Source organism: Thalia democratica, chromosome 9 (genome assembly GCF_965202585.1).
Source record: "Thalia democratica chromosome 9, ktThaDemo2.hap1.1, whole genome shotgun sequence".
Taxonomy (NCBI): domain Eukaryota; kingdom Metazoa; phylum Chordata; class Thaliacea; order Salpida; family Salpidae; genus Thalia; species Thalia democratica.
Window position 1 is genome coordinate 5,651,065 of NC_139173.1, and position 25,496 is coordinate 5,676,560.

The 25,496-nt window shown below is 24.5% G+C and overlaps 1 protein-coding gene across 1 annotated transcript; it reads left to right on the forward strand.

Annotated features, from left to right (window-relative positions):
• The first annotated feature begins 17,166 nt into the window (after positions 1 to 17,166).
• LOC145843989 (peroxisomal membrane protein 4-like) lies at positions 17,167 to 24,210 on the forward strand. The gene is made up of 5 exons (XM_082951291.1): positions 17,167 to 17,282; positions 20,294 to 20,356; positions 21,504 to 21,635; positions 22,230 to 22,320; positions 23,510 to 24,210. The coding sequence occupies exons 1-5, from the start codon at positions 17,188 to 17,190 to the stop codon at positions 23,765 to 23,767; spliced, it is 639 nt and encodes a 212-aa protein (XP_082807417.1). The 5' UTR covers positions 17,167 to 17,187; the 3' UTR covers positions 23,768 to 24,210.
• The last annotated feature ends 1,286 nt before the right edge of the window (positions 24,211 to 25,496 follow it).

Consider the following 25,496-nt stretch of genomic DNA (forward strand, 5'->3'; position numbering starts at 1 on the left):
ACTTATGTATTTTATAAGTTTTACAAACGTGTCGGTTTGAACAAAAAAAAAATGCAAGAAATAACTAAACTTGTAGTATAATACATTTAAATAATTTATCTTATTGTTATGTACTTAAGGCGTTAAACAAATTAAATTGTATGACCTACATTTAAACTTTTTAACAATAGTAATTCTAAATTATTTCACAGCAAAAGATTAATGACTTAAAATGTAATGGTTTAACTTTTTTACAGTATTTTATATTTTTAAATTACTAACACACCTTAAGACTTCTGCTCAATACACTCAAAATTGTACGCTATAATTTAATCAGTTAAATTTACAATACGTTATGATCGCACAAAAAATAAAAAGCTAACTTTATCCGTGAAACGTTTATTGTAGTAAAAGCTTTTGTTCGGTCAAAACTTTTTTGTTTGAACAAGCTCTTTTTTATTTCACCTCAACGAGTTTTCAGTACTAAAATGATCTCAACCTTTTTTTTTTTACTAAATATTGTACTACGTTAAGTTAATTTTCCACAAAAGTTATAAACACGTTAAAACAAAATATATATTTTTAAACATATCTTCCTTTTTTACCGTAAAAACTAAAACTGTTTTTTTTCTAGTTGCTCTGGAAAACTTTTATTAACTTTAAACCATTGAAAATAAATTACAAATAGTTTGTTTGTTTAAAATATGTTAAGACGTGAAATTTTATTAAGTATAGTTGATACTTATTAAGTTATTTTGGTGACATCCTTTCTACATTTACCTTTTGCTTCATTAACAGTAAAATAAAAAAGTTGTTAAATTAAAAGTGATGTATGATAGTGACGTAAAATGTTTGTATACGTTTTTCAAGTTTAAAACTACACGACTTTGAAAAAATAAAATGTAAACTTTTTTTCTAGCAGTTTAAAATAAGCTTTCAAATATTAACATTATCTTTTAGTTCACAAAGTTTTAAACATTTGTATAAATTTATTAATGCTGTAAAAATTTTATTTTAGCTATTGTTTCAACTCTTACATTTTTTGTTTTAAAAGTATTTTTTATATTAAATTTAGTTTTATCTTAAAAATTGTTTAGTTTTGGCAACCTGATTTACGTTATACTTTTGTGTATAGACAAAACTTGATAGTTAACAACTAAACTGCAACAAACATTTAACGCAAAAAAAAACTTATCCTAAACTGCTGTTTATTGAAAGTTTAAATTTTTAGCTTGTAACTGTACATTTTTTCTCTAAACAAAACGAAAAAAAATTTTTTTGATTTAAAAAATTCTCACTATTTCTAAAAACTACAAAAAATTTCCATTACTTGCTCACTTCACATCTTATTGTAAAACAAGAAACGAAAATAAAAGTTTATATTTTTAAATTTTGCTTGATTGCTCCAGCTTGGTTTTATGATAACATTTTTTTTATACTCAATAGAAAACAACCTGTTTGATTAAAACAATTTTTTTAAACCGGAAGTTTGTACTGTGATTTTTACAAAATTTGAATACGAAACTCTAAATGGAACAAAATGGTTTAAGTTTAAATTTTAAGAGTTTATAACTTTCTTTTTTTGTTAAAAAAACGTAAAAAATACCGCAACTATGTTTGTCATGAAATTGATAAACAAAAACATCTTTTTATTGGAAAAATATATAAAAAATTGTTTTGAATTACGTAATCCTAAATAAAAAAGTTTTAACAACTTTCTAATGGGAAACCAACTTGCTAAAATTTAAAATTTAAAAAATTAAGGTTTGAAAACAAAAAAATCAAACTTTAAACAAAAATACTTTAATTTTTATATTTTAAAATCTTTTTTTTTTACACAATACAAAAAAACATCTTAGTTTAGTTGTTCCAAAGAATGTTTACACAAAGTTTAGTTTCGTTTTGAACGTAATTAAGCCTGAGGCAATGTTTTATAGCTTACTGATGTTTTATAAACAAAAGCTGCGTCCTAATTTAGTAATTTGAGAAAGATGTTGTGCTTTTATTGCTTCAACACAGTTCATGTTTCTTTATTTACTTTATTCATAAAAATTACCAACCCAGCTAAATAGTTGCTGAAAAAAGCAAGTTCTACAAGTATATTTTGAAAAGTTTAATATGTTATCTGAGTTATCTGAGTTAATGTTAATCAACTTGTTACAGAAAAAGTACAGATCAGATACTAAAATTTTTTTACTCAAAAATGTTTATAAGTTACTGAACTTAAACAAAATAACAATACTAACCCTTGCTTTTTAAATTTTACACATGTAACATCAGAGGCAAAACCTAATTTCAAGCTCAAAAGGTTTTCACGCTTGAATTGTAAACCTTTTGTTTTAAAAAAAATCAAACTCAAATGACCGTGTTAGAAGTGCAAGATAAAAAAAAACAATGGTTTGTAGTCGGTTGCAGCAACTTTATAGTTTCATACAGGTAGCATGTACTAGTCTTCAGCACCAAAATATCATTAAAGTTATACTTTTTATGTTTTAAGATACAACAATTTTAAAACATTGGAAATGACACGAAACAAAAAACTGTATCATACTGTAATCAAATGTTTAAGTTTATCAACCTGCTAATTTATATGTTTACCGGTTAGTATGTCAACTGTCTTTCTAAACTATTTATTAAAGCAAAAAGTATATACATAAAAAAGCATGTACCATAAAAAAGTAGACGAAAAACTACAAAATAGAAAACATTTTACGATAAGTAAACAAACATGCTGCACTTTTTAAAAGTTTTAATTTTTGTTTTCTAATAAAGAAATAACTAGCTATCCAGACTTTTTATACTTCAATGTTGTAGTTTTTACTTTCAATGAAAGAAATTAAAACCACTTCATAAAATGTTGAACGTTTTAGAAAAATTAACTTCATGAAAATAAACGAATAAGTAACCATGGTATTTTAATAGCATGTATTATCGGTCGCCCTAAATAAACATCATTTATACTAATATAATTCGCTAGTATGATTAAATAACAGTTGTATTTTATTTTATTTTTTATATCAATTATAACTACTATAAGCTACGTTAATGGTGAATACATTAAATCTGCATTCTAATAAGTAAAAATAAATAAAATTGTTATACAGTAGTTATCAGTGGCGACTCTTTTGCAAAGGGTAGCGAAAAATTTACAAGTGTTTTAAAAATATTTTAATTTGAAATTTTTTAAAACTTACTCAGTAATAATTAATATTGAAATTATAAAATGCTGTTTGTAAACAAAAGTTTGTTTATTTATAAAAACTTTAAGATATGATAATATTTTTTTTTTAGGATTTAAGGTGGAGAACTGCTCCAATGATCCATCCGAAGCGACATCCCTGGTTGTTATATTACCTTTTTGGCTGTTAAAATCAAAATAAAATAAAGAAGTTAGAAAACATATTTTAAAAATCGAGTTATTTTCTTTAATCTCTAATTATCTTAGTTATTAAAATTCAAACTATTGAGGGATAGCTTTTAAGTTAGCCAAAAAGCATTGCAAAGATAAGTTAAAAAGAAAAAATTTATTCTTTATTGATGTTTGCTTATTTGAATTAAACTAATAAAGAATTTTAGAGAGTTTAAGCTATTTTATAAAATCCCAGCGTTAAAAGTTTCTATCTTTTTCGAACTTTAATTATAAATAATGCAAAATGTCGTCGCTTGAAAAAACAAGTGTTAAAACTGTTATCTTATAGTACATTATCTAAATTATAATTAAACTACTTTGATTCAAGCCCTTAAACATTTCTGTTTTATATAAAAAATTTGTTTTTAACCAAAAAAGTAGTTATGACTGTACTCAATTTTTTCAAAGTAAGCATGTAGTTTTTAATTAGTAATTTGGTTAAAAAAGAACTTTAAAAATATTAATAGCAAAACGCAATTTTAAAACTATTGGTTCGAAATATTAAGTTCTTAAATGCTTGATTATGGCGTAAATCATTTTTAAAAAATAGTAAAGTAAAATGGTGCATTACTGTTCCTGTATTTCCTGTATTTTTGTAAACACTTATTGTGGTGCCTAGAGAGGGTACTTTAGTTTTTCTATAACAACAACACGAAATGTTCAATATACTGTACAACACCAAACAGTATAAAAGTTGTTTGTGCTTTCTATTTCTACCTACTTACCACCCTGTTTTACAAACAACATATATGATTTATTAGATGTTAGTCACACCTTACTAATAAATTATTGCAAAAGCCACACAACCTTTGTGAATTTTAAAGCTTAACTAAACTATTTTAGTTTAAAAACTTTCCGTTTAATATACTTTTTTCAAACCTGTTCAAGTCAATAACGTTTCCGCGAAACTAAATACAATTTAAACAATCAAAAATATTTTCGACTAAATTTTTTAATAGGATGACTCAATGTTATTATATCTACTTTCTATAATATCTACTTGTCTGTGACAAGCTTAAAATTTATAAATAGTTCCTTTTTATAACAGTTGATCGTTAAAGAAAAGCTGTTAGCAAATCATTTTACCAACCAGTTATTTTTCTATGTTAGAACTTTTTTTTGTATTTACTAATTTCAGCTTAAATAACAGTTTATCCCAAAAGTGTAATTAGGTACTATAAGAAATGTTATAAGAAAAAAAAAAATTCTATGAACTACATAACTACATTGATGGAAAATTTGATGCAAAATTAAATTTTGTAACAAGAAGTTTGAAATTAATATTATTTTTAATTAAACCTAAACTTAAACTTGTTATATTTTATCATTTCTTAACTTTTATCTGACAAGCTTTAGTCTTTGTCTTAAGTTTATATAATGAAAATATGCTGCTATTTAAACTAAAAAGACATACCTCAATTCTTTTCAGATTTTTTTTATTAACAATCATGTGTGACAAAAAGTATACAATAGAAACAAAAGTACTACTTATAAACAATAAAACTATGCAGTAATAATGAAAATTACATTTCTAGCAATTATCACAGACTGGTTTCCGCAATAAAATAAGTTTAGGAGTAATAGTTTATAAACAAACATGAAGATCTTTTTAGAAAATCAAAGTTTCAACTTATTATTTCATACAGCGATAAAACAATAATACTTTTTTATTAACAATAAATTTTAGTTTTCCTACAACGACTTCTACACACCTTCCAGTTTCTTGTTTTAGCTTCATAACTTCTCTTGTGCTCAGTTGAGGTAAAGAGGATCATCTGGGCTGATATCAAACCAATCCATTTTGGACTCAGTGCTCAACTTTCCTGCTACTTTCAATTGAAGGGGATTTTCGTGGCGTGGGGTTTTACGCTTGTTGGCGGCTAATTTGATATTGTGTGTCAGACCTCCGTTGTTTTGCTCTTCATTTATATCAGTAGTGGTCTCATCTCTCTCAGTAATTTTTTGAGCTCGCAATCTATCAGAAATTTTTGTAACTTCACTGTAGCAAGTAGTTATTGTGGCATTGTTTTTGCAAGTTTCTTCATACTTATTTTTACAAGTTTTATCAAAACTGTTGTCAACATCAGTTGGAAATACTATATCTGAAGCTCGAACATATTTCGTGAACTTATTTTGTTCATCATTTTTCTTAATAGCATCAGATAGTTTACTAACAACAGATTCTTCCTCACAAATAAAATCGTATTTATTACTTGTTAGTTTGGAAAACCGCTGGTTTTGTTTTTGCTCAGATTCCAATTTGCTACTAGGTGGTGACTCATCAAAATAAAACGTATACATTTTTCCATTCTCTTTTATTCTGGGAAACAAACTGTCCATAACTCCTTTAAAAGTTTCCAATTTGTTAATTGACGCCTCCAAATCGAGACTTTTTTCTTGCTTATCAGGAATCCTACCTGATTTTAACTTAAAACCAGGTTCACTGACACAAAGTTCTCGAAAATCTTGATAATCAGTGTCTGCTTGTTTAGTTTGATTTTTTATATCTGCCACTTTAGATTTACATTTTGTGTATAAGTCTTTGGGTAAGCTTTCCTCAGTTGCTAACTGTTGGCTAATCTTGTTGCTTTTTGAATTTTTACAGTAGGTCAAATCTTCTAAGGATTCGTAAAAATTAAATGGATATTTTCTCGTATGAGCTCTTAAATCAGGGAGTAATTTGTTCTGTATTTTTTCTACGGTTTTAACATTTTCAGAAACTTCTGATTCAGAACTTAAACTTTTTCTATCATTAGTAAACTTATTTTTGGTACAAAATGAACTACTTTTTTCCTTACCATCCTTACTTTTGCACAAAAACATACTTTCAAACGACTCTTCGCCAACAACAAAATCATAACAGCCAGTATCACCTGTCAAACCAGGGAACATTTCGCGTTGCAACTCTTCAATTGTTTGCTGGTTGCTTTCGGGTATTTCAGCTTTTAGTTTCTCGGTACGATGCAAAGAAGCTGAAACCTTTTTAGTGGACAGCTTGCTGTTTTCCACAACTAAGTCAGACATTAAGGAGTTAAACGACTGTTTGCCAAAAATAAAGTCGTATTTACCTTCTTTTGCTGTTAAACCAGGAAACATTTCACTTTGCAGTTTTGTTAATCTTTCCTTTTCAGTTAGAATTTCTGATTTACTGCTTTCTTGGTTGTCATCGAATGGTGAATATTTAATGGTATCTGATTCAAAAATAAAACTGTACTTGTCTGTATTTGCCCTCAGCTCAGGAAATAGTTTGTTCTGAGCTTGTTTGAATGTCATTGGGTAACCTTCAGATGGCTTACTACTCACAGCTGACATTTTCATCGGGTAAAAATAAACACTGTGATTTAATTTATAATTTGTTATTGTATAATTTAAATCAGGTAAATTTAATTTTATAAAACTTTTGACTTTGTTTATCTATTTAAGCATATTACATATTAATCAAAATGATGATACTCAACTTTAGACAGACAAAAGCTAGAAACTAAAATAAAGTCAGTTAAGTATAAGTTTACATTTGTATCTATGTTAACTAGTAAGTTATCTGAAAGTATAATGATACGCGAAGTTTTACATTATCATGTTTAGAAAGTACACACTTAAGCAACATAACATTAACGAAGATAAATATAACAAAATGCTTTATCTTTTTAAAAATAATCCTATAAACTAGTTATAACTGGTTGTTTCGGTTTAAACTTCTATGTTTAAACTATAACCAATAAGTATACTTCTTTCTAACAGATATGCCGCTTTAAAAATCTAGTAAAAAGCATGTGTTGTTAAAGCTACTGTAGTTATTTATTTATGTATACATTAGATCGAACAAATCTAATTTCAATTTTGCTGGTTATGTTCAAAATAGTCAAGATACTAAGTTTATTACCATAATTACTCACTCTATTTTCATATTCTTATAAGTTATAAATAAAAATTTTGCTTGAAGTTTTTTAAAGCAAGTTTAACTTTTGTTAGTAGTATATAAAAATTTTCTAAATAGATAAAATTTACTTGAAAACTAGTTACAACGGTTCATATCTACCCAAATAATTATCAGCTTTTTAATTTTTTTTTTTGAATTATACAGTATAAAGTTTTAAGTGAATGGGTGGGTAATCAACATTTAAATAAGTTTTTAATGCAATAAAAATTAATAATTTTAAATAGTTAAATAGAGCAGAATTAATGTTTCATTTTGCTTTAATATAAATATGTAAGCTCAATCACTAGCAAAAGCTTTGTTTAAATGTATACTTTTCATTTTTCATATGTTTAATAGAACTCTAAAAAGGAGTATCAAACAAGAATTACTAGTTTGTAGTTACTTGATTAATAGTTGATTGCCTATAAACTTAAAATTTAAACATATCAACTAGTAATCAAAGTTATTGTTGCAGTTTGGGTTGCTATAATTTTAGAATTCTAACATGTAAATAACCATAGCAAGTGCAGGAATGCTTGTTTTAATATAAAAGTCATTGTCAACGTGAGACATTTTTTATCAAGTAAACTTTGACAACTAGAATTTCAATTCATAACATCTAATCATGAAAAACTTTAGTTATAAATTAATTTAACTTAGAAAATTATTTGAAAACTTATGACTTCTATAAACATGACTTTTATAAATTCAAAACCTAAATACATACATATGTATATATATATATATGTTTTTGTTCCAAGTAAGAGTCATAATAGAAAATACTTTAAAATTAAAAGTTTTTAGAAAATTTCGGATAAGTCAAAGCTTAAACAAACTTGGTAAGTTAAGTATTAACTTCTGTTAGCTAATTAAACGTATATAGTTTAATGAAAAAACTTATTGTGTAGAACTTACTTTTAAAAACTTTTATCATCATATTAAGAAATTACAAACAAACTGACAATCAAGTCTAACTTTTAAAAAGTTTTTATCTTAGGATGATCGTATTTAACCTTATACAAGCATAAGATAACTATTAGTCAGAACTTATACTGCTAATAATACTATTTTACTAAATGTAGTTATATTATTAGGTAATTAACGATTATACTGACATATTAGTGAGATGAGAACTATAAACTGTTTTATCCACTGAATACTTATTATTTAAAATTGTTAATATGTTTTAACTTTAAACTAAATGTATCTAATTTACCACTTCAATACTTTCAATAGAACTTTAACGCTCAAAGACTTACTGAAGAAGACAATTTGTTTTGTAATACAATACGGTAATAATTATTATTATAGCATTGATTAATAAATCCATGATGTTTTTGAAATTTGTTAATGTTTAGTAGTACTATTGACACAAAATACAATTTTTTTTTGTAATTGCTGATATTAGAAGTTTGTATGGTCATACGCAATTTTTAAATATATATTTTTAAGTAGTCTTTAGTTTTTTTTATTTGTGTCGAAATGTAAAGCACTTAAGTTAAAGTTGAAACATACAACTTGTCAAATGAAAACTTTTAGTAGTATATCTTTATTATAATGAATTTTAGTTTTAATACTACTTGTAAGATGTTGATTTATATGTGTAGATGTTATTGAATAACTTTAATTTACTTTATAAGTTCAGTATGAATTTTGAACATCTTCCGAAACAAATTAGGATTTTACTAAAAGTTTATTAATATGACTTAGAATAGTTTATTTATATTGTTCTAAAATTTAAGTCGTGTTGTAGTACTGAAGCAATCAAAAAAAACATATTAATAAAGCTGAACAAGCTAGCAATTAAATCTAAATGACTACAACTGCATTTTAAAATACAAACTTAAAGTTTAGTAAAAATTTTAAAATAACGTTTTGTAATAAATAAAACACTAAATAATAATTATTTAATTTATAGCTTTTGCTTAAGTTTGTTTGATACATTTTGAAATTAAGAATTTTAACTCATGTGAATTTCTAAAAAACTGTAAGCTATGAAAAAATAGGTTTAGATACACGGTAACTTAATTTATTGGTTACAAAAAGTGTTTATGATTAATGTAAATACTAGTGTTTGTGTGAATTACATTAAACTCTGTTAACCAATATTTTTTTAGTAATATAAACTCTATTTTTACTATTTTTAGAAAATTTATCTTTTTTTTATGATTTAGATAACAAAAAAAAACAGTGTTTCATATTTATTGCTAAGTTCTGAGAAATAATCTTTTTCATTTTAAAAATCTTAACATTTAAATTAAGTTTTACTAAAATAATTTTCACATTATTCTAAACAAGCTGTTTTTTAAAAGTTTATTATAATTAAATAACTATATAACTAAGTAATTTTACTTCATGAAGTAATTATGCTAATAGTTCTAATTAGTAAAAAAACTAATGAAAACATTTAAGTAAAAAACAATAATCAATATTTTGTATATAGAATTTTTTTAACCAGAATACTGGTTTTTTTTCCGGCTCTAAAAATTCTACTAAACTTATTCTCTACTTTTTCATTTAAAAAGTTATTTATTTACTTTGTTTGAATTTACTGTTAGTTTCAGTTAGATAATTTCATAATCTTATACCAGAAACCATTCTAATTTTATTTGTAAATTGAAGACTGACTTGTTCATTTTCAACGAAACAAAAGAGTTTTCAAAACTCAAGTTTCTTTATCAAAATATATTTTACATATTTATTATAGTTTGTTAAGTTTTTTTTGTATCTAAACAATAAAATAATGTTTGATTTAAAATTTATTTGTTACATCATGTAAACAATAACAATGTTAATGTTATTATAACGTTGTTAACAAACTTTTAAAACCAAACTGTTAGAGTACATTTTAGTTTAATTTAGAAAATTTACATAAAAAATACATTTTAGCTCAATTTACCATGCTAGCAGTTTAGTGGTAACAAAGCTTGAAATTGCTTAATAGTAGTAAAACAAAACAGTTTTGTTATATCATTTATTATGTTTATTAATAATATACAACAAAGAATAAAATTAGCAGCATAGTTTATTAATAAATTAATGAAGTTACATAGTATTTAAAATGTAAAGTTATATTTAGAATCAACTCATATGCTTGAAATAAAGTAACAAATATTTTCCTTGTTGTAACTGTTTAGTTTTATTAGTTTTTTGATAATTTATGCTATCAATAACAGTTATTAATCTGTTTTTTAACTTGTGCACATTTTTATTAAAATTTAGTTAACTCATGATTTATGTGTAATTCATTCTAAATGTTTAATTAGTACTAAAAATTATATATTATTTTCACAATGTAAATTAATGTTTAGTTTTTTAAATTTTACAAAGTTATGATTGCAACTCAATAAATAATCTGAAAGTGTAATTTTCATGCACCAATACTTAATAGTACTTAATAGTTTTCTAAAGAGTATTGCAGGGGCCTTTCTTTTAGAAAATTTAAAGAAAACTTGAGATATATCAGCTAATTATAAGCTTTCTTTAAAATTGTTTTTGTAGTTTTATTATGTTTTGGGTTCCTTAATAATTTTCAGGCTAGCTTTACTAACTTAGTTTTTTATTTATTATTTGTATTGTTAATGATTTTTTTTAGTTAACAACCTTTTTTAGCTGTAAACTGTTCAGACACTTTTTTAAACTCTCATAAACTAAGTCTAACTCAAGTTGTTTTTTTAACTCAGAAAAGTTTTTGGTCTCTCAAGCTGGCCTTTTTGTTTCAAAAACTGGCAACCCTTACTATAAATAAACAAAATGTTTAGATATTGTATGTTTCAGGTAAACTAACTGTTCTTTTCTTATTTTTTATATAAAATATTTAATCACTCTGTTGTAAAGATTTTTTTTATTAAGTTAAAATAGAGTAAATTTTTACATTTGAAAAAATAAAAACTAGTAATAATACCTTCAATTATAACTTACTATAATAACATTCATTGAAAATTGTTAGGTTAACTTAATCTGTATTGTTTTTTGTACTAAAACAGGAATGCTATGCACTGAAGATAATTAAGGCTAGTTTCAAGTTATTAAAAACCTTGGGTTGACTCAGACTTGTTTTATCTTCTTTATCAAAATTCACACTCAATTTTTTTATAAATCTCAGGCTTTTTTTTTTGTTTATTAAGACCCTATGTTATTATTTAGGTATTTTAAGGGATGTAATCTTGATTAACATAAATTTTATAAGAAGTTACAACATGTTATTGTTTTGTTCAACTTTCTTATAAATTCAGTTCAGTTAAGTTTGTGGCTGACTGTTTTGCCACAGAGAGTGGCCTATTCAAAACTCTAAGAAAATGCTGAAAAAATATTAAAATTTTTTTTTAAATAGCCATGAGTTGCTTAAAAGCTACTTGGTAATATTTTTATTAATTATTGTCCTAAAGTTTTGATGGTTATGGCAGGGTTGTAGAAAAATCTGGAAACCTTGAAAAAAACCTAGAATATTGAACAAAAACCACTTAAAAACCATTTTTCAACAATTTTATATGTTAAGTAGTAGAATTTTTGTTTGACGCAAAAAATCTATCATAAAAATAAATAGTTTGTCATCATCAAAAATCTTTTTATTAAAAATCAAATTTTGAGTATGTTTACTATATCTTTTCTATGTTTTTATATTACTTAAGACAGTTTTTCAGCTTTCACTTAACTTTGAAACAGCTAAAAATAGACTTAACGTGTATTTTAAAAAACCTTGAAGAAAATCAGGAAACCTGGAGAAAATTTGCAAAAAAAATTGGCAACCCTGTAACAGTAAATGTACCTTAAAGTAGTTGGTCCCAAAATTAGCTAAACTGTATTAATTGCTTCATAAACACTAAAAAAAAACAGGTTAAATTAAACTAGAATTGATTTGGATTATTTCAATAATTTTTTTGTAATATCAGCTAATTATAAGTTATAAATTTAATTTTTGACTAAAGTATATCAAAATTAAAAAAAAAAAAATCAATTTAGTTTAAAGTATTTTTTAAAGTTTTATTTAGTTTATTCACACTATGTACACTGTATTCATTTTTCCAGTTTCTCATAAACTCAGGATTAATCAGGCTTACTTAAAGTAGGCTTGTCTGTGGTCATCCTATCTGGAATTTTTGCTACTATCATGGTTGGTAATTCACTGTTTGGCACTCAGTACAGAAAATTCAAAAGTTCTCAGTTTTGCTATTTTCTTTCACAAAGTGGTAAAGTTTTAATAGAACATGATAAAACTATACTTATCACATTTTAAGTGTTATTCTAAGTTGCTATAAAATCTGGAATCCTTGAAAAACCTGGAATTTCAAAATTTTGGCTACAAAATCTGAAAATCCTGGAATTAACGAAATATTGAAAAAAACAACCTGGAATTTTGATCAAAAATTAGTTAAAACCTAGAACTTTAAACAAATTTTACATGATAAGGAATAAAATGTTGATTTGTTACAAAAAAATCCATATAGATAAACTTTTTGGTCATCATCAAAAACTTTTTTTTATTAAAAAGCACATTTTAAGTAGCTTTCCAGTATATTTTTAATGTTTTTATAATATTTAACAAAGTTTTTACCTTAAACTTAATTTTAAACTAAAAGCTGACCCAACAAAGTGTAATCTTAAAAACCTGGAAGAATTTTAGAAAACCTAAAGCAAATTTACCAAAAACATTTGGTACCCTGATTTTTAAGGGATTTTAACTATTCAAAAACTGGAACTAAGTTTAATCAGGATTATTTTAAAACTAAGCTATAAAAAGTAGGATGTGTTTTTCTATTGTATCAGTTGCAGCTTAAACTAAAACTACACAAGTAAAGTTAAGTTTTAGCTTTATATAACTTTATTTCTATAAACTTATATTTTTTGTTTTTTAATGACTTTAGTGGTCAATGTTACTACTTTAAGTTGAAATATTTTATTGATATATTAAGTCTTATTATATTAATCTATTAATTTAATAACTTTGTATACCTTCCCTACTTTAAAAAAGTTCCAAGGTCATAAAAATATAGTTTATAATTAAGAAATAATTAACCATATTAAGTTATTTTTAGGTAATTTAATTTTCGTTTACCAGAAGCTTAAACTATTGGAAATGTTCTCTTCTGATATATAAATGCAACTTATGTTGAAAATTTTAAAATAGTAAATAAGTAGACTTAAGGCATTCTAAGTTGCTCTACAGCAGGGTTTTCCCAAATTGGGTCAAGTGGCCTCCTTGGAGGCCTTGAGTGATAAAAGTGGCCAGGAGGTCATAGTTTTAAATTTATACTAGATATTCTGGACTTGTTGATGAACAGCAAAATAAAATGTTTTACGCGTTTTTAATTAAAGTTTTATTTTGTTGGAAGGGCCCACAGCTTTTAATTTCTTTAAAAAAGGGAAATAAGATTGGGGTAACCGTGCTCAATAGTTTATACTACTTGTTTTTTGGAAAAGTCTTTTAGTTATAAGAATATTTAAAGTATTTTTGTAAAATTTTCGTTCTCATGCAATTTGTAGTCTTATAAAATCTAAGAGTTTGTATATCACAGAAACAAGCCTGAGATTTTTTGAGCTGTAGTATATATTTATATATATTTGGTGTGTCACATGAAACTTGGTAGAGATAAAATAATTTTTATTTTGTTCTTTTAGTTTGCTTATTTTGATACTAAATTGTTAATTACAAAAATTAATTTAACTAGACTTAACTCTCATTTATTGATAAATCTAGTGATAATAAATTTAAACTAGATTAAAAATTTTAGTTAGTTAAATTTAAACAATAATATAAGATAAGAATTTCAGTAAATCGTAAATCTATAGATTTTCAAGGTAATTTAATAATAGTTTTAATACAAATATTTTACAAGGTAACCTTAAAACTAACAATGATTTGTGATCTTTAAAGTAGTATATTTTATTGCTATCAGTATAAAAATTTAAAAAACAGTGCTTTTAATGTTTGAAAAATCTAGTTCTGATTAGCTTAATTTTCATGGTGTTTTGAAATGAAATAATTTAATAGTTAATTAAAATATCAGATAATAAATAATTATATAGTATTTTTACAGTTTAGTATAAATATATCTGTTTGTGTAAAAACTGCCATGTCAAAATCAACGTCTGAAAGTGAAGATTTGTGCAAAGAAGCTCCAAATTGCTCTCCTTCCAACAGTGTACAACCTACTTTGGACCCGAGCAGTTCATTATCTAATAGTGTACAGCCTGCATTGGAACCCCGCAACATTAATGATCTATGTTTGTCATTACAGAAGTCTATTAGTGTAGACTCTACAGCATGTCCACCACAACAGTCTGCAGTCCGTGTGGATCCTACTACAGTGTGTCCTCTTATTAAGCCAGCCAAGTTTAAACACAAGTCCAAGCTCAAAGAAAGCCCCACGAAGCTCAAAAAAGTCACGTTCAAGAAGAAGTGTGGTGACAAAACACTGGCAAACAGAAAACGTAAAAGCTTGAAGTTTTCTGAAAACAAGCTGAACGCGGTCGCCCAACAGCTTGAGAGTCTCAGTGTGAAACCGAGTGAAGCGCAAAAAAGTGTGGAAAGTTGTGAAAAGTCAACTAAAAAAGCCAACTTGAAGATTGACCACAGTATGGATTATGAAATGTTGGATTTGAACTCTTTGATGAGCAATTGTTTGCACATTCCGAAACAAATGTCAGTAATGGCCAGTGCAATGTACGGATAAAGTTTTATTCCATTTCTGCTATTGATATTTATTTGTAATATATATTGCAGTTATATGTATTATTAATTGCTTGTCATTTTCTTGATATTGCTAGGAGATTTACATACAATAAAGTAAATATTGTTCTATAAAAATGAAGTTCTTTTTTTTTCATTTTTTAAAATAGTGTTAACTATTTAAAAGACAACTTTTTATATTACTATTTTTGAAATAACTAACAAATTGTTAATTTTATAATTTAGATAAAGTTTTTAAATAAAAACTTGTTTGTCGTTTAATGTTAAATATGTGTGATAATCTATGAGTAATATTTTTTTAACATGAGTGTTTTGTTTCCTAAATTTTAATTATTTAAATAATATTGTTTGTGTTAACATTCTGTTCAAGATTTAGGCAATTTTGCATGTTAGTTAATTTTACAAACTTACTAAAAGAATCTTGTGCAATATTAGCTAACAAAATGTTCTTAATTTTTTTTCCAAAAATTAAAAATCATCTTGTTGTTGTACTCAAAGTTTTGATTACTTAAAAACTAAAGTTGACTATATTGTTATCTAGATCTTTATGGTTAATTAATTTAAGCTATATGATCTTATTAAACTTATTATAAATTAAGTTGTTTGTTGGTAAATTTTTTAGTTTTTTTAGAAATTTTACCATTTATAATGAATATATTTATTTAGTGTATAAGTATTATGTGAAAAAATTAATCTGTTAATTGTATGCAGTATTCAATAACTTTAAAGTAAAACTTCAAACACATGATTATAGTAAAAAGATATCAAAAACTTATGAAATATATATCCAAGTTGGTGGAGCTGGTAAAAGTATAATAATTTATCATCAAACATTGGTGGTTACTATCTAATCAAATTTTTAACAGTATAAAATTCTTGTGTGAAAATTTTGATATGTAAATTAACTACAAAAGTTTTCATTACTAACTAGAAACCCAAGTATAATAAAAAAAAAAGCTTAACTAAAGTAATTTTACTTCTCATGTTTAAAACTCATTGGTGCTTACTTAAGAACATGTAGTTTAAGACACTAAAATGTAATTAGATCCAATTAACAGTGTAAATTATCAAATAAATTTAGTTTCTTCAGTAAATTGTTCATTTTTAAAAATTTGTTATAAATATATTTATCATAAAAATGTTTAGATCATAAAAGAAAACTTAGATGCATTTGCATGAAAAAGCTAAAAAAGTTTAAATCTTTAAGGTTTTTATTAAAACTAATTTTTTTAATGAATGCCAGATCAGTACTAAAAAATTTCAACTTAAAAATTATCAAACTTTAAAAAAACGTTATAGAATTGAAATCAAAACCTCAGAACATTTTAAAATGATTCACAAAAGTGTCAAAATAAGTTTATTTTTTGATGTTAAAAAAAATATGCAGCTTTTGCAATAAAAGATGCAGCTTTTTCAAAAACATTCTGAACTAAAATAAGATTTTAATAAACTAGACAGTATAAGACTGGACAGTAATGCAACATACTACATAATATTTTAAATATTTACTTGAATACTGTTTAATTGTTTTTTAAGGCAAAATATAGCTTTTATTAATTGCTTACGACCTTAATTATTCTAATGAAACTTTCAACTCTACAAAATGTGAAAGCATCTCTACACTGTAAGTTAAAATAAAATCAGCCCTGCTGTTTTTATTTAGTATAATTTGGAAACGTTATTGTTATATAACTGTTTTATAACATTTTTAGTCTAATAACAGTTTTCCTTTGTTAAAAAAATTAATTAACAAAAGCAATTTAATTTAAAGCTGTAGTTTAACTGATAGTCCGTATTTTACAAAATGTTTTTATTATAAAAAAAAGTTTTAGGCAAAAATTAGATTTAAACATACATACATATTTTAATAAACTCTATTACTTTATCTTTATAGTTTTGGCACAAAAAGGAATGTGTGCATACATTTCTAATTATACGTATGTTTTAGTTGACAAAAGTATACAAACTTCTGTGTCATTAGTTTAAATAAGTGTGCTTAATTTTTATTTTTATAGTTTTAATGTAAAAATAAAAACTAGCCTAATAGATGATTGTTGAAAAAACTTAGCTGCATTCGAGCTTTGCAATAAAATTCCCTTCTCTAAGACTAATTTTGAATTTAACCAAAACAAATGATAAAGTTCAAAATCACTATTAGACAAAATAAAATTGTATCACAGTCTGTATAAAATGGATGGTATCATTCGGGGTTGTAATAAACTTTTAGCTTCTGGTAGATACATCGAGTACCTTTCACTTATAAAAGCTATCAGAAATGGAATTGTGTAAGCTTTTAAAATATATTAACTAAAATTAAAAAATTAATTATATCATTAATTTTTGGACTTCCTTTCTTTTTTATTAGTCTAAAAACACCATTCTCTATCTGTTTTAGATTAAATATTAAAAGATTAAACTTATAAAAGTAGATTTTAAGTTAACTAAAGTTTTTTCTTATAAAGTTGGTAATTGAATTTTTTTTTTTTCATTGTGAAAAACTTTGGTGCATTCATCTATCTGCAACAAGTGACAGGCCATGTTCTGTGACAGGCTCAATGACAAAATGATCCATTAAGTTGAGAGAGTTCTTTTTTAGCTAGAAATTCTCACTGGTTACTAAACATTTGAAAACTATACTACAAAAAGCATAAAAATCTTTAAATGGAATTTTTGTAGAACTTGTTTTTCGAAAACCTTACTCAGGGTTGCCAAAAAACCTTAAAACCTAAAAAACTTGAAATATGACAATTTAGGCTAAAAAACCTGGAATTTTAGAAATTTTAAATAAAAACCTGAAGAAACCTAAAATTTTTAATAATTTCAACATGTTAAGTAGTAAAATTTGGTTTAACTCAAAAAATCTATCATATAGATAAAAATCTTTGTCATCATCAAATTTATTTTTATTAAAAAACATATTTAAAATAGCTTTAGAGTATCTTTTCATTGTTTTTATACTATTTAACACAGTTTCTTAACTTTAAACTGAAAGTAGACTCAAAAATGTGTACTTTTCAAAACCTGTGAAAAATTTACCAAAAACAAATACTGTTAACTCACAATTGTGATTAAGAGCACATTTGAAAATATTTATTATAAAACATTTAGGTTTTAATGTTTTACACATGTGTTTAATGCTAAAAAAAGACCTTAAAATTAAATAATGCAAGTAGCTCTACAACAAATAATAATTTTGAAAAAGTCATGTAAGCAAGTTACACCAGTTATAATTTAACATGACTTCATGAAAATTAACTACTCAAAAGTAAACAAAAACAAGTCTTTTTAAACAAAAAATCCAAAAGTGTTAAATTGTACTGATAGAGTTATAAAATTTATCAACTTCTGAAATGAAATAGTCCACTTTAAAATATGACATCTTAATTAAAAGTTGTTTATCTTTTAACTAGAAAGAAACCCCTGTATGAATCTCGACTAAAATACTGATCTGTTAGCAACCAGTAAGATATGACAATTTTAAACTTCATTTTGGTACTTTTTAGAATGTTCTTTTCAAAATGGTTATGATAAATTTACTTTGTTACTTAATTTTTTTATAAAATAGATTTTATTATATTCAAAACATTTTCTATTTTAAAAATTTAGTTTTAACACAGCTAATTTTATTTTAATGTGTCTAATATTGAACTAGAACTGAAAATTTATCAAAAATGATAAATTAACGTCCTGTCATATGGTAAACACTCATGTTAAGACATCAACACCATCAAGTTACAAAAAGTCACACCACTAGTCCAAAACTGTGATCACTTCAACCAAAGTGAACTACAATTGTCTGTTGCAAAACTAAATGAACTAATGATTTACTTTCTACAATTATCCAAAATTTTGTCTTTAAAAACAAACTAATTCAAAAAAAATTTATTAACATTTGCTACAAAATAATAACTGCAAAAAATATTTTTTACTTATCTCAGACTAGTTTTTGAAACTTGAACAGGTTGGCCAATTTACCTGGAATTTATAAATTTTAGCAAAAATCTCTGGTAAAACCTGGATTTTTGAGCATTGTCCTTAAATAAAACAATTAGATTTTGATTTTACAAGAAAAAAATATTTTATCATATAAAAAAGTTATATTTTTTGTGAGTTTTATTTATTATAAAATACATTCAAAGTAGCATTACATGTCTGTATAGTAAATTTATACTATAAAAACATTAGATTACCATAGCTTTAATTTTTTACTTTAACTAACAAAAATCTTAAACTTTAAAAAAGATAGAAATTAAAAAAAAAAAAGTAGCCATCCTGCTTTGAAATCAAGTTTTTTCTTATAACTCATCATTTTTTATTTAGATATTTTTTTTTTTCTTGTTATATATTTAAATGTTCAGGCTTGATTAACATATAAGTTCAACTTTTTTTTTAATTATCTCATAAATTCAGGCTGACTTAAGCTGCAGGGTTGCCACACACTCAGGATAACTCAAGATATTTTTTAATTTTAGAATAGCTCAGGATATTAAAAAAAAATTTCAACCCAGACGGACTCAAGATAGTTTTGTTATTTAATAAAAAACTGATAGTTCTCACATTTAAAAAATCTCATGACAGAATTATTCTCGATCTTGACTGAAATTTAATAGATCTAGTCTCAGTGTTTTGTTATTTTATAAAATTAATTTGTTCAAGAACTTGATTGTTATTTAGAATTTTAAAAAGAGTTTAATTTTTTTTGACATTGCTGCTAGCACTTTACTATTCTAAGAAATTACAAAAATCAAATTCTAACAAATTTTTTAACATATTTATAATTTTAACTACTATGGTTGCAAAAAGTTATACACTAGTTTTATTTTAATTTCAATTTATTCAAACTATAAATGTTGAATCTTTAAAAACAGTACTCCTCATTAGTTTAGCAAGAATCAAGTGTAGAAGTAGATGTATATTACTTTTTTATTCATTTAAACAAAAAATGAATATGAAGCATGTTTGCGCCAGAGGTGAAAAGGTTTTTAAAAAGCTCAGTATAGTTTTTGGTCACTTAGGATAGTTTTTTTTGTTTCATTAAGTGGCAACCCTAAGGCTACTTAAGTTAACTCAGGTAGTGTTTTTCTTGAAGAGTGTATAACCCCTGATTTGTTAGTTACAAAAGTATTTGTATTTAGTTACATTGCATTTGTACTACCTTAATAAAAAGTTTTATTAACAAAAAAACATTAATAATAAGTTGTAAACATTTTTTTTGTTACTCAATATTTTTTTAGAAATAAATCATGTTGAGTTTTTTATTATGTTTATCATTACTTTAATGGTAAATATTTTATAGGTATGGAACAAAGATTAGATTTCCACATGCGCTTGTGATGACCTTTCTATTCAGAAGTGGATCGTTAGTTTGTTTTACTGCTATTTAAAACGAAATACAATAAAATAAAATTCCATGTGTGTATTCAATTTAAAAAGATCAATTATTGTTGTAGATAACATTTTTTTAAACTTTATATTTCTATACATTAGTAGCTCATTTCACATTAAAAACACTTCAATGTCTTAGGAGTGAAATTTTTTTTTTTAATTTAGTCTTTACTTTTACAAAATTAATTGAACTAGGTTTAGTCTTTACTTTTTACAAATTGTTTGAATTCAAAGTAACTTATGAATATAACCGATCACATTTATAGAGTTCAATAGGTTCTTTATGAAAGGCGCAAACTAAAAATGACAGGAATAGACAATACCACTAAAAATCTATCTCCTTAAGTTTTTAAGCAATTTTTTGAAATTTTAAGATTAATCTTTAATAAATGTTGAACAACCTGTCAAAAACAGACTTCTTAGTTTAAAAGAAAAACTATAAAAAAAAAACATTTTTTTTGATCATTAAGTTTTTTATGTTATTTTTAAATATATACTTCCTACAAGTTGTTTGTAATATTGAAAAGCATATTTCTTAAAAGTTTTAAGTATTTTTTATAAATGAACAAAAAAATATATTTTCTAAATTCCCATAAAATTTACCTCAAAATTATTTCAGTCTATATGTTTGTATAGGAATTTTAAGTTTTAAGGAATTAAAACTGGTTGTATCTAAAAAGTTAATCAAGATTTTTTGTACTATAAATTGCATCATAGTACAAACTTGTAGCTTTTAAATAAGAGCCAATGTTGATTTTTGTAAAAAAAAATGTTAGACTCCCTATGCCCTTATGTAGAATAAGTACTTTGTACTTATTTATAAAAATTCAACAAATGGTATAGTAGAGTGATTTTGGTTTACAATATTTTTTAATTGTGCTACAGTGACTTTTACATAAAAACATAAATTAAACTTTAAAGTGCAACAAAAAATATTTTAAATAGTGTACAATTAACTTTAAAACTAGTTAAAAGAAAATTTTAAACACATACTAAAAGCCACAAGGTTATGTAAATGGTATAATAACTTTTTCAACTCAACAGATTAAAAGACAAATTCAAATACATTTTAAAAGCCACAAGGTCATGTAAATGGTATAATAACTTTTTCAACTCAACAGATTAAAAGACAAATTCAAATACATTTTAAAAGCCACAAGGCAACATGGTATGAATTTGGCTAAGTTCAGTTTAGTTTACAAACTTGTAACGAGCCAATTGGGAAAAATGAGCAACGAAAAATATGATATCAGGTGAGATAATATTTTTCTTATTGCATTAAGCTATAGTTTAATTTTATATTTCTTTAAACTGTTTAGTTTCAACTAAATTAAGGCTTTATTAATTGTGTATGACAATTTTAGTCTTATCTTGCTTTAATGATGATAATTAGTAAGTTAAGTTTTTTTTTTGAGTATAAATGTGATATAAAAAAATTCTAAATTATAGTTTTGTTTAAACTTACAACCTACAATATATAGCTAGACTTAAACTGAACGTTTAAAAAAAAAAGATGTTCAAAAAAGTTTGCCATAATAATTTTTATTCTACACCTATATAGACTGATTGTCAAAAAATACTTATAACATAAAAGAGTTTTTAAATATTTATTAAGAAAGAAATATATACTTGATCTATTGTTTTCTGAGCTTGTTTTTTCAACTTGCAGCCTTAAAAAAGAATTTCTTTTGTGCAATTTCTAATTTTATTTAGTTCCTACTTAACATAGTTAAAACAAAGTTCATCTCATGCATGAATATCTTTTGTGAAATGTCTAAGTATAATTTTATTTCTTCTAAGTTCTGACTAAAAGTAACTGTAGCTTGAATGAATCATAAATATTACAGGAGCAGTCCAAAGAGCACCTTCAATGTGATGTTAGCTGCTGGTATAGCTGGGTATCTTGTATTTGGTGATAATAATCCTATTAACATGCAGGTTATTTCATTATTTGGTTTTAATTGTAGGTATTATGTTTTATGTTTGTTTCAAATGTTAGTCCTGTTAACATGCAGGTTATTTTATTTTTTTCATTATTTGTTTGTTTTATTAAAATATAGATGGGTATTTGGTGATATTATTCCTATTAATATGCAAGTTTTTGTTATTTGTTTTTTTTAATTGTAAGTATTTTATTTTATGTTTGTTTTAGATAATAATCCTATTAGTATGCAAGTTATTTTTTTCACTATTTGTTTGTTTTGTCAAAATATAGCTAGGTATCTTGTATTTGATGATATTAATCCTATTACCATTAAGGTTAGTTTTTATTATTTCATTTATAATATCTATTTTGTTCTAGTTTGGTTTTATTACAGTCAAGTTTTACTTATTATTATTAAAAAAAAAAGTTTGTCATCTTACATATTTTATCTTTTTAACGATCAGAGAAAAAAGTTGCTAAAAACCAGGCTTCTACCCATGCTAGATTGAAATTTTATTAAAACGTATATTAATTAGTTATTCCTTGTTCTCCGGCTAATTTTTTTGAATTTGAAATCAACTATTTTATTTCTTAAAATTTTAGTAATTATATTTAGTAATTAAGATTTGAAATAATTAATTCTGTGAAAACATGTATTTTATTATTTAATTTTTTTTCGATTTTATCATAATCTCAGGCTGATTAAGGCTAGTTTTTGATCACTGATCATTTTTTACTTCTAGGGACAACACTTTAACGTGATAATGCAACATTTTTAGCCTTTTAAATTAGAAAAATTACTGCTGTTTGAATTTACTCGGACGTTTCTTTACTTATAGAGAATAGAGATAGGTGATATTGCATTAAGCTCAGTTTAAACATTTATTTTTGTTTTTTTAGACAAACCTGCCGATATTATAAGCCTTAACCGCAGTTGTTTTGTTTTCTAGTGGATCAAGACTTTTAAGATATGATAACTTCAAATTTCTAAGAATTGAATATTACAATACTTCGTATAGAAATACAATACTTCTGTTTGTTTTCTTAAAACCAAAACAATACTTTTTATAGATATTAAATACCAAGCACATAACAACAACAAGGTAATAATTTAAATTTGAACATGAGTTATAATTCGAATTGATAAATAACTTCAAATGTATTTTTAAAATATAAACATATCAAATTAAATTATTTCCACAGATCAACATGTACCTGTTATCTCGCACTCTGTTCGGATTCGCCAGGTTACTTTCGGACAAGGGGTATCTCCCCGACCGGCACAAAACGGACTATTTCAGTTATTACGCGGCAGGGGTGTGGGCGTGCGCGTTGTACTTGTTCGAGAACCACAGGCACACCTTGCAGGGTTCACTGCAAGCAAGCATGACGTATTTGTACGAAGACTCGTCAGTATGGACCGATCTGTGGGACTTCATTGTTTACAATAAGAAAGAGTAATTTTGTGTTTTAATTGTTTTGTTACTAGCTTGTTATTGCAACTAATTTCTTATACACCAAACTATTTTTTCTGCAGTATTTTATGATTTTATTAAATTGTAGTGAATATAAAACCTATTTAAACTATTGTTTGAGTAATTATTTAATTCAATAGTTATAAGTTAACTTTTATTTTTGTTGTTTAACTTGCTTTCTGTTAACTTTTGGGCTTCAATTGTTTAATACAAGACTGTTAAATCAATACTTTTTACTATATTTATTTTTTGAACTAGATATAAATTATAGAAAAATAAATGTAAATTTGTTGTAAATATTTTTTTGTTAAATATAATTATAAGCAAATGACTGCTTATGATATATAGTTGTTAATAAGTCATTTGTTAAGAGAAAAATGGAAAACGTATCATTTTAAATATTACTCGTTAATTTAAAACTTACTAATAAGCTACTTGATAATATCTACAGTTAAGCTTGTCTAGTTTTGTTATGATAAATTAACATTAAGTAATACAAACTAGTAACAATTGTTATAATATTTAACTTAAATAATTGTGATTTCATTTATATTATATTTAAACTTTCACTGTTTGATACCTTATAGTACTAACCTGTATTAAAATATGTTAAAAATTTTTGTAAATGTTTGTTCAAACATCTTTTATTTTCTAAACAGAACATAAGTTTTCCTGACATTTTATTAGGAACACTGTTTTTTTTTTGTATAGATTTATTTTTGTTTTAAAAAGAGTTTATATGCAGTTGTAAAAGTAAGCTGGTTGTACAAATAGTTTACTGTCTGTTGTTATATGCATAAAGTAGTTGTGAATTTTAGTCAAATAAAGAATATGCAAGTTTTCAAAACTTTAGTTTTTTTAAGTAGAGCGTTTTGAAAAACCTTAATTCTATCATTTTTGTTTGTGAATATTAAAAAAAAAACTACTCATTTATACTCCTCTTATATTAATCATTTCCTATAATACAATTCATTTGTACTGTAGATATGCTAATATGTTTTTTTGTGCGTTGCTAATTCTATGATTTTTAGAATTGTTTGGCATTTTAAATAATTAATGCATAATTAATATTTTAACTTGTAAAAAGCTTTTTAGCAGCGTGTGTTTAAATGCATTAATAATTCGAAGAATATTACAACTATACGTGTGATTTTTAATTCTGAGAATTAAATTTTTTATAAAAAACCTTATGCTTTTTATTCAAATAGTACAATAAAGTTTATTAACAGTTTTAGTTTATTTATTTATGTAATATATTTCAAGTTTGTGAAGTTTATAAGTAATTTGAAATTCTTTTTTGAATTTTATGATACGGTATGTATATAAGTTATGTAAATTTTTCTTCAAAGTCTTTGATAAAGAATAAGCTATAGCAACTATGATACAAAGTAGGTTTTATGTAAATATATTTCACGTTTGTATATATTTTAAGTAATATATATTGTTATATGTTATTGTTATGGCGTTTTAATTGCAATGAGATTATTTGTATGTATGTAAATTTATTTTTTATGTTTATATAATAAAGTTTTTCTATTTTAGTACTTTATGTCAATAAGTAAAATGTAATTTAATTTTTAATTTGCTGTAAATTTCTTTTTTATCTAATTTGTTAACATTTTTATTTTAGTACTTGTTTTTAACTTTATAGTTGAATGCTTTATGTTAATAATTAAAGTGTTATTATTGTTTTAATTAAATGTAAATTTACTTTA

Excerpts from the sequence above, each read along its gene's own strand:
- LOC145843989 (XM_082951291.1), top strand. The coding sequence starts at position 17,188 with ATGGATGGTATCATTCGGGGTTGTAATAAACTTTTAGCTTCTGGTAGA. Across the intron at positions 17,283-20,293 it reads GCTATCAGAAATGGAATTGT|GTATGGAACAAAGATTAGAT; the intron begins GTAAGCTTTTAA and ends AATATTTTATAG. Across the intron at positions 20,357-21,503 it reads TTTCTATTCAGAAGTGGATC|ATTAAAAGACAAATTCAAAT; the intron begins GTTAGTTTGTTT and ends TCAACTCAACAG.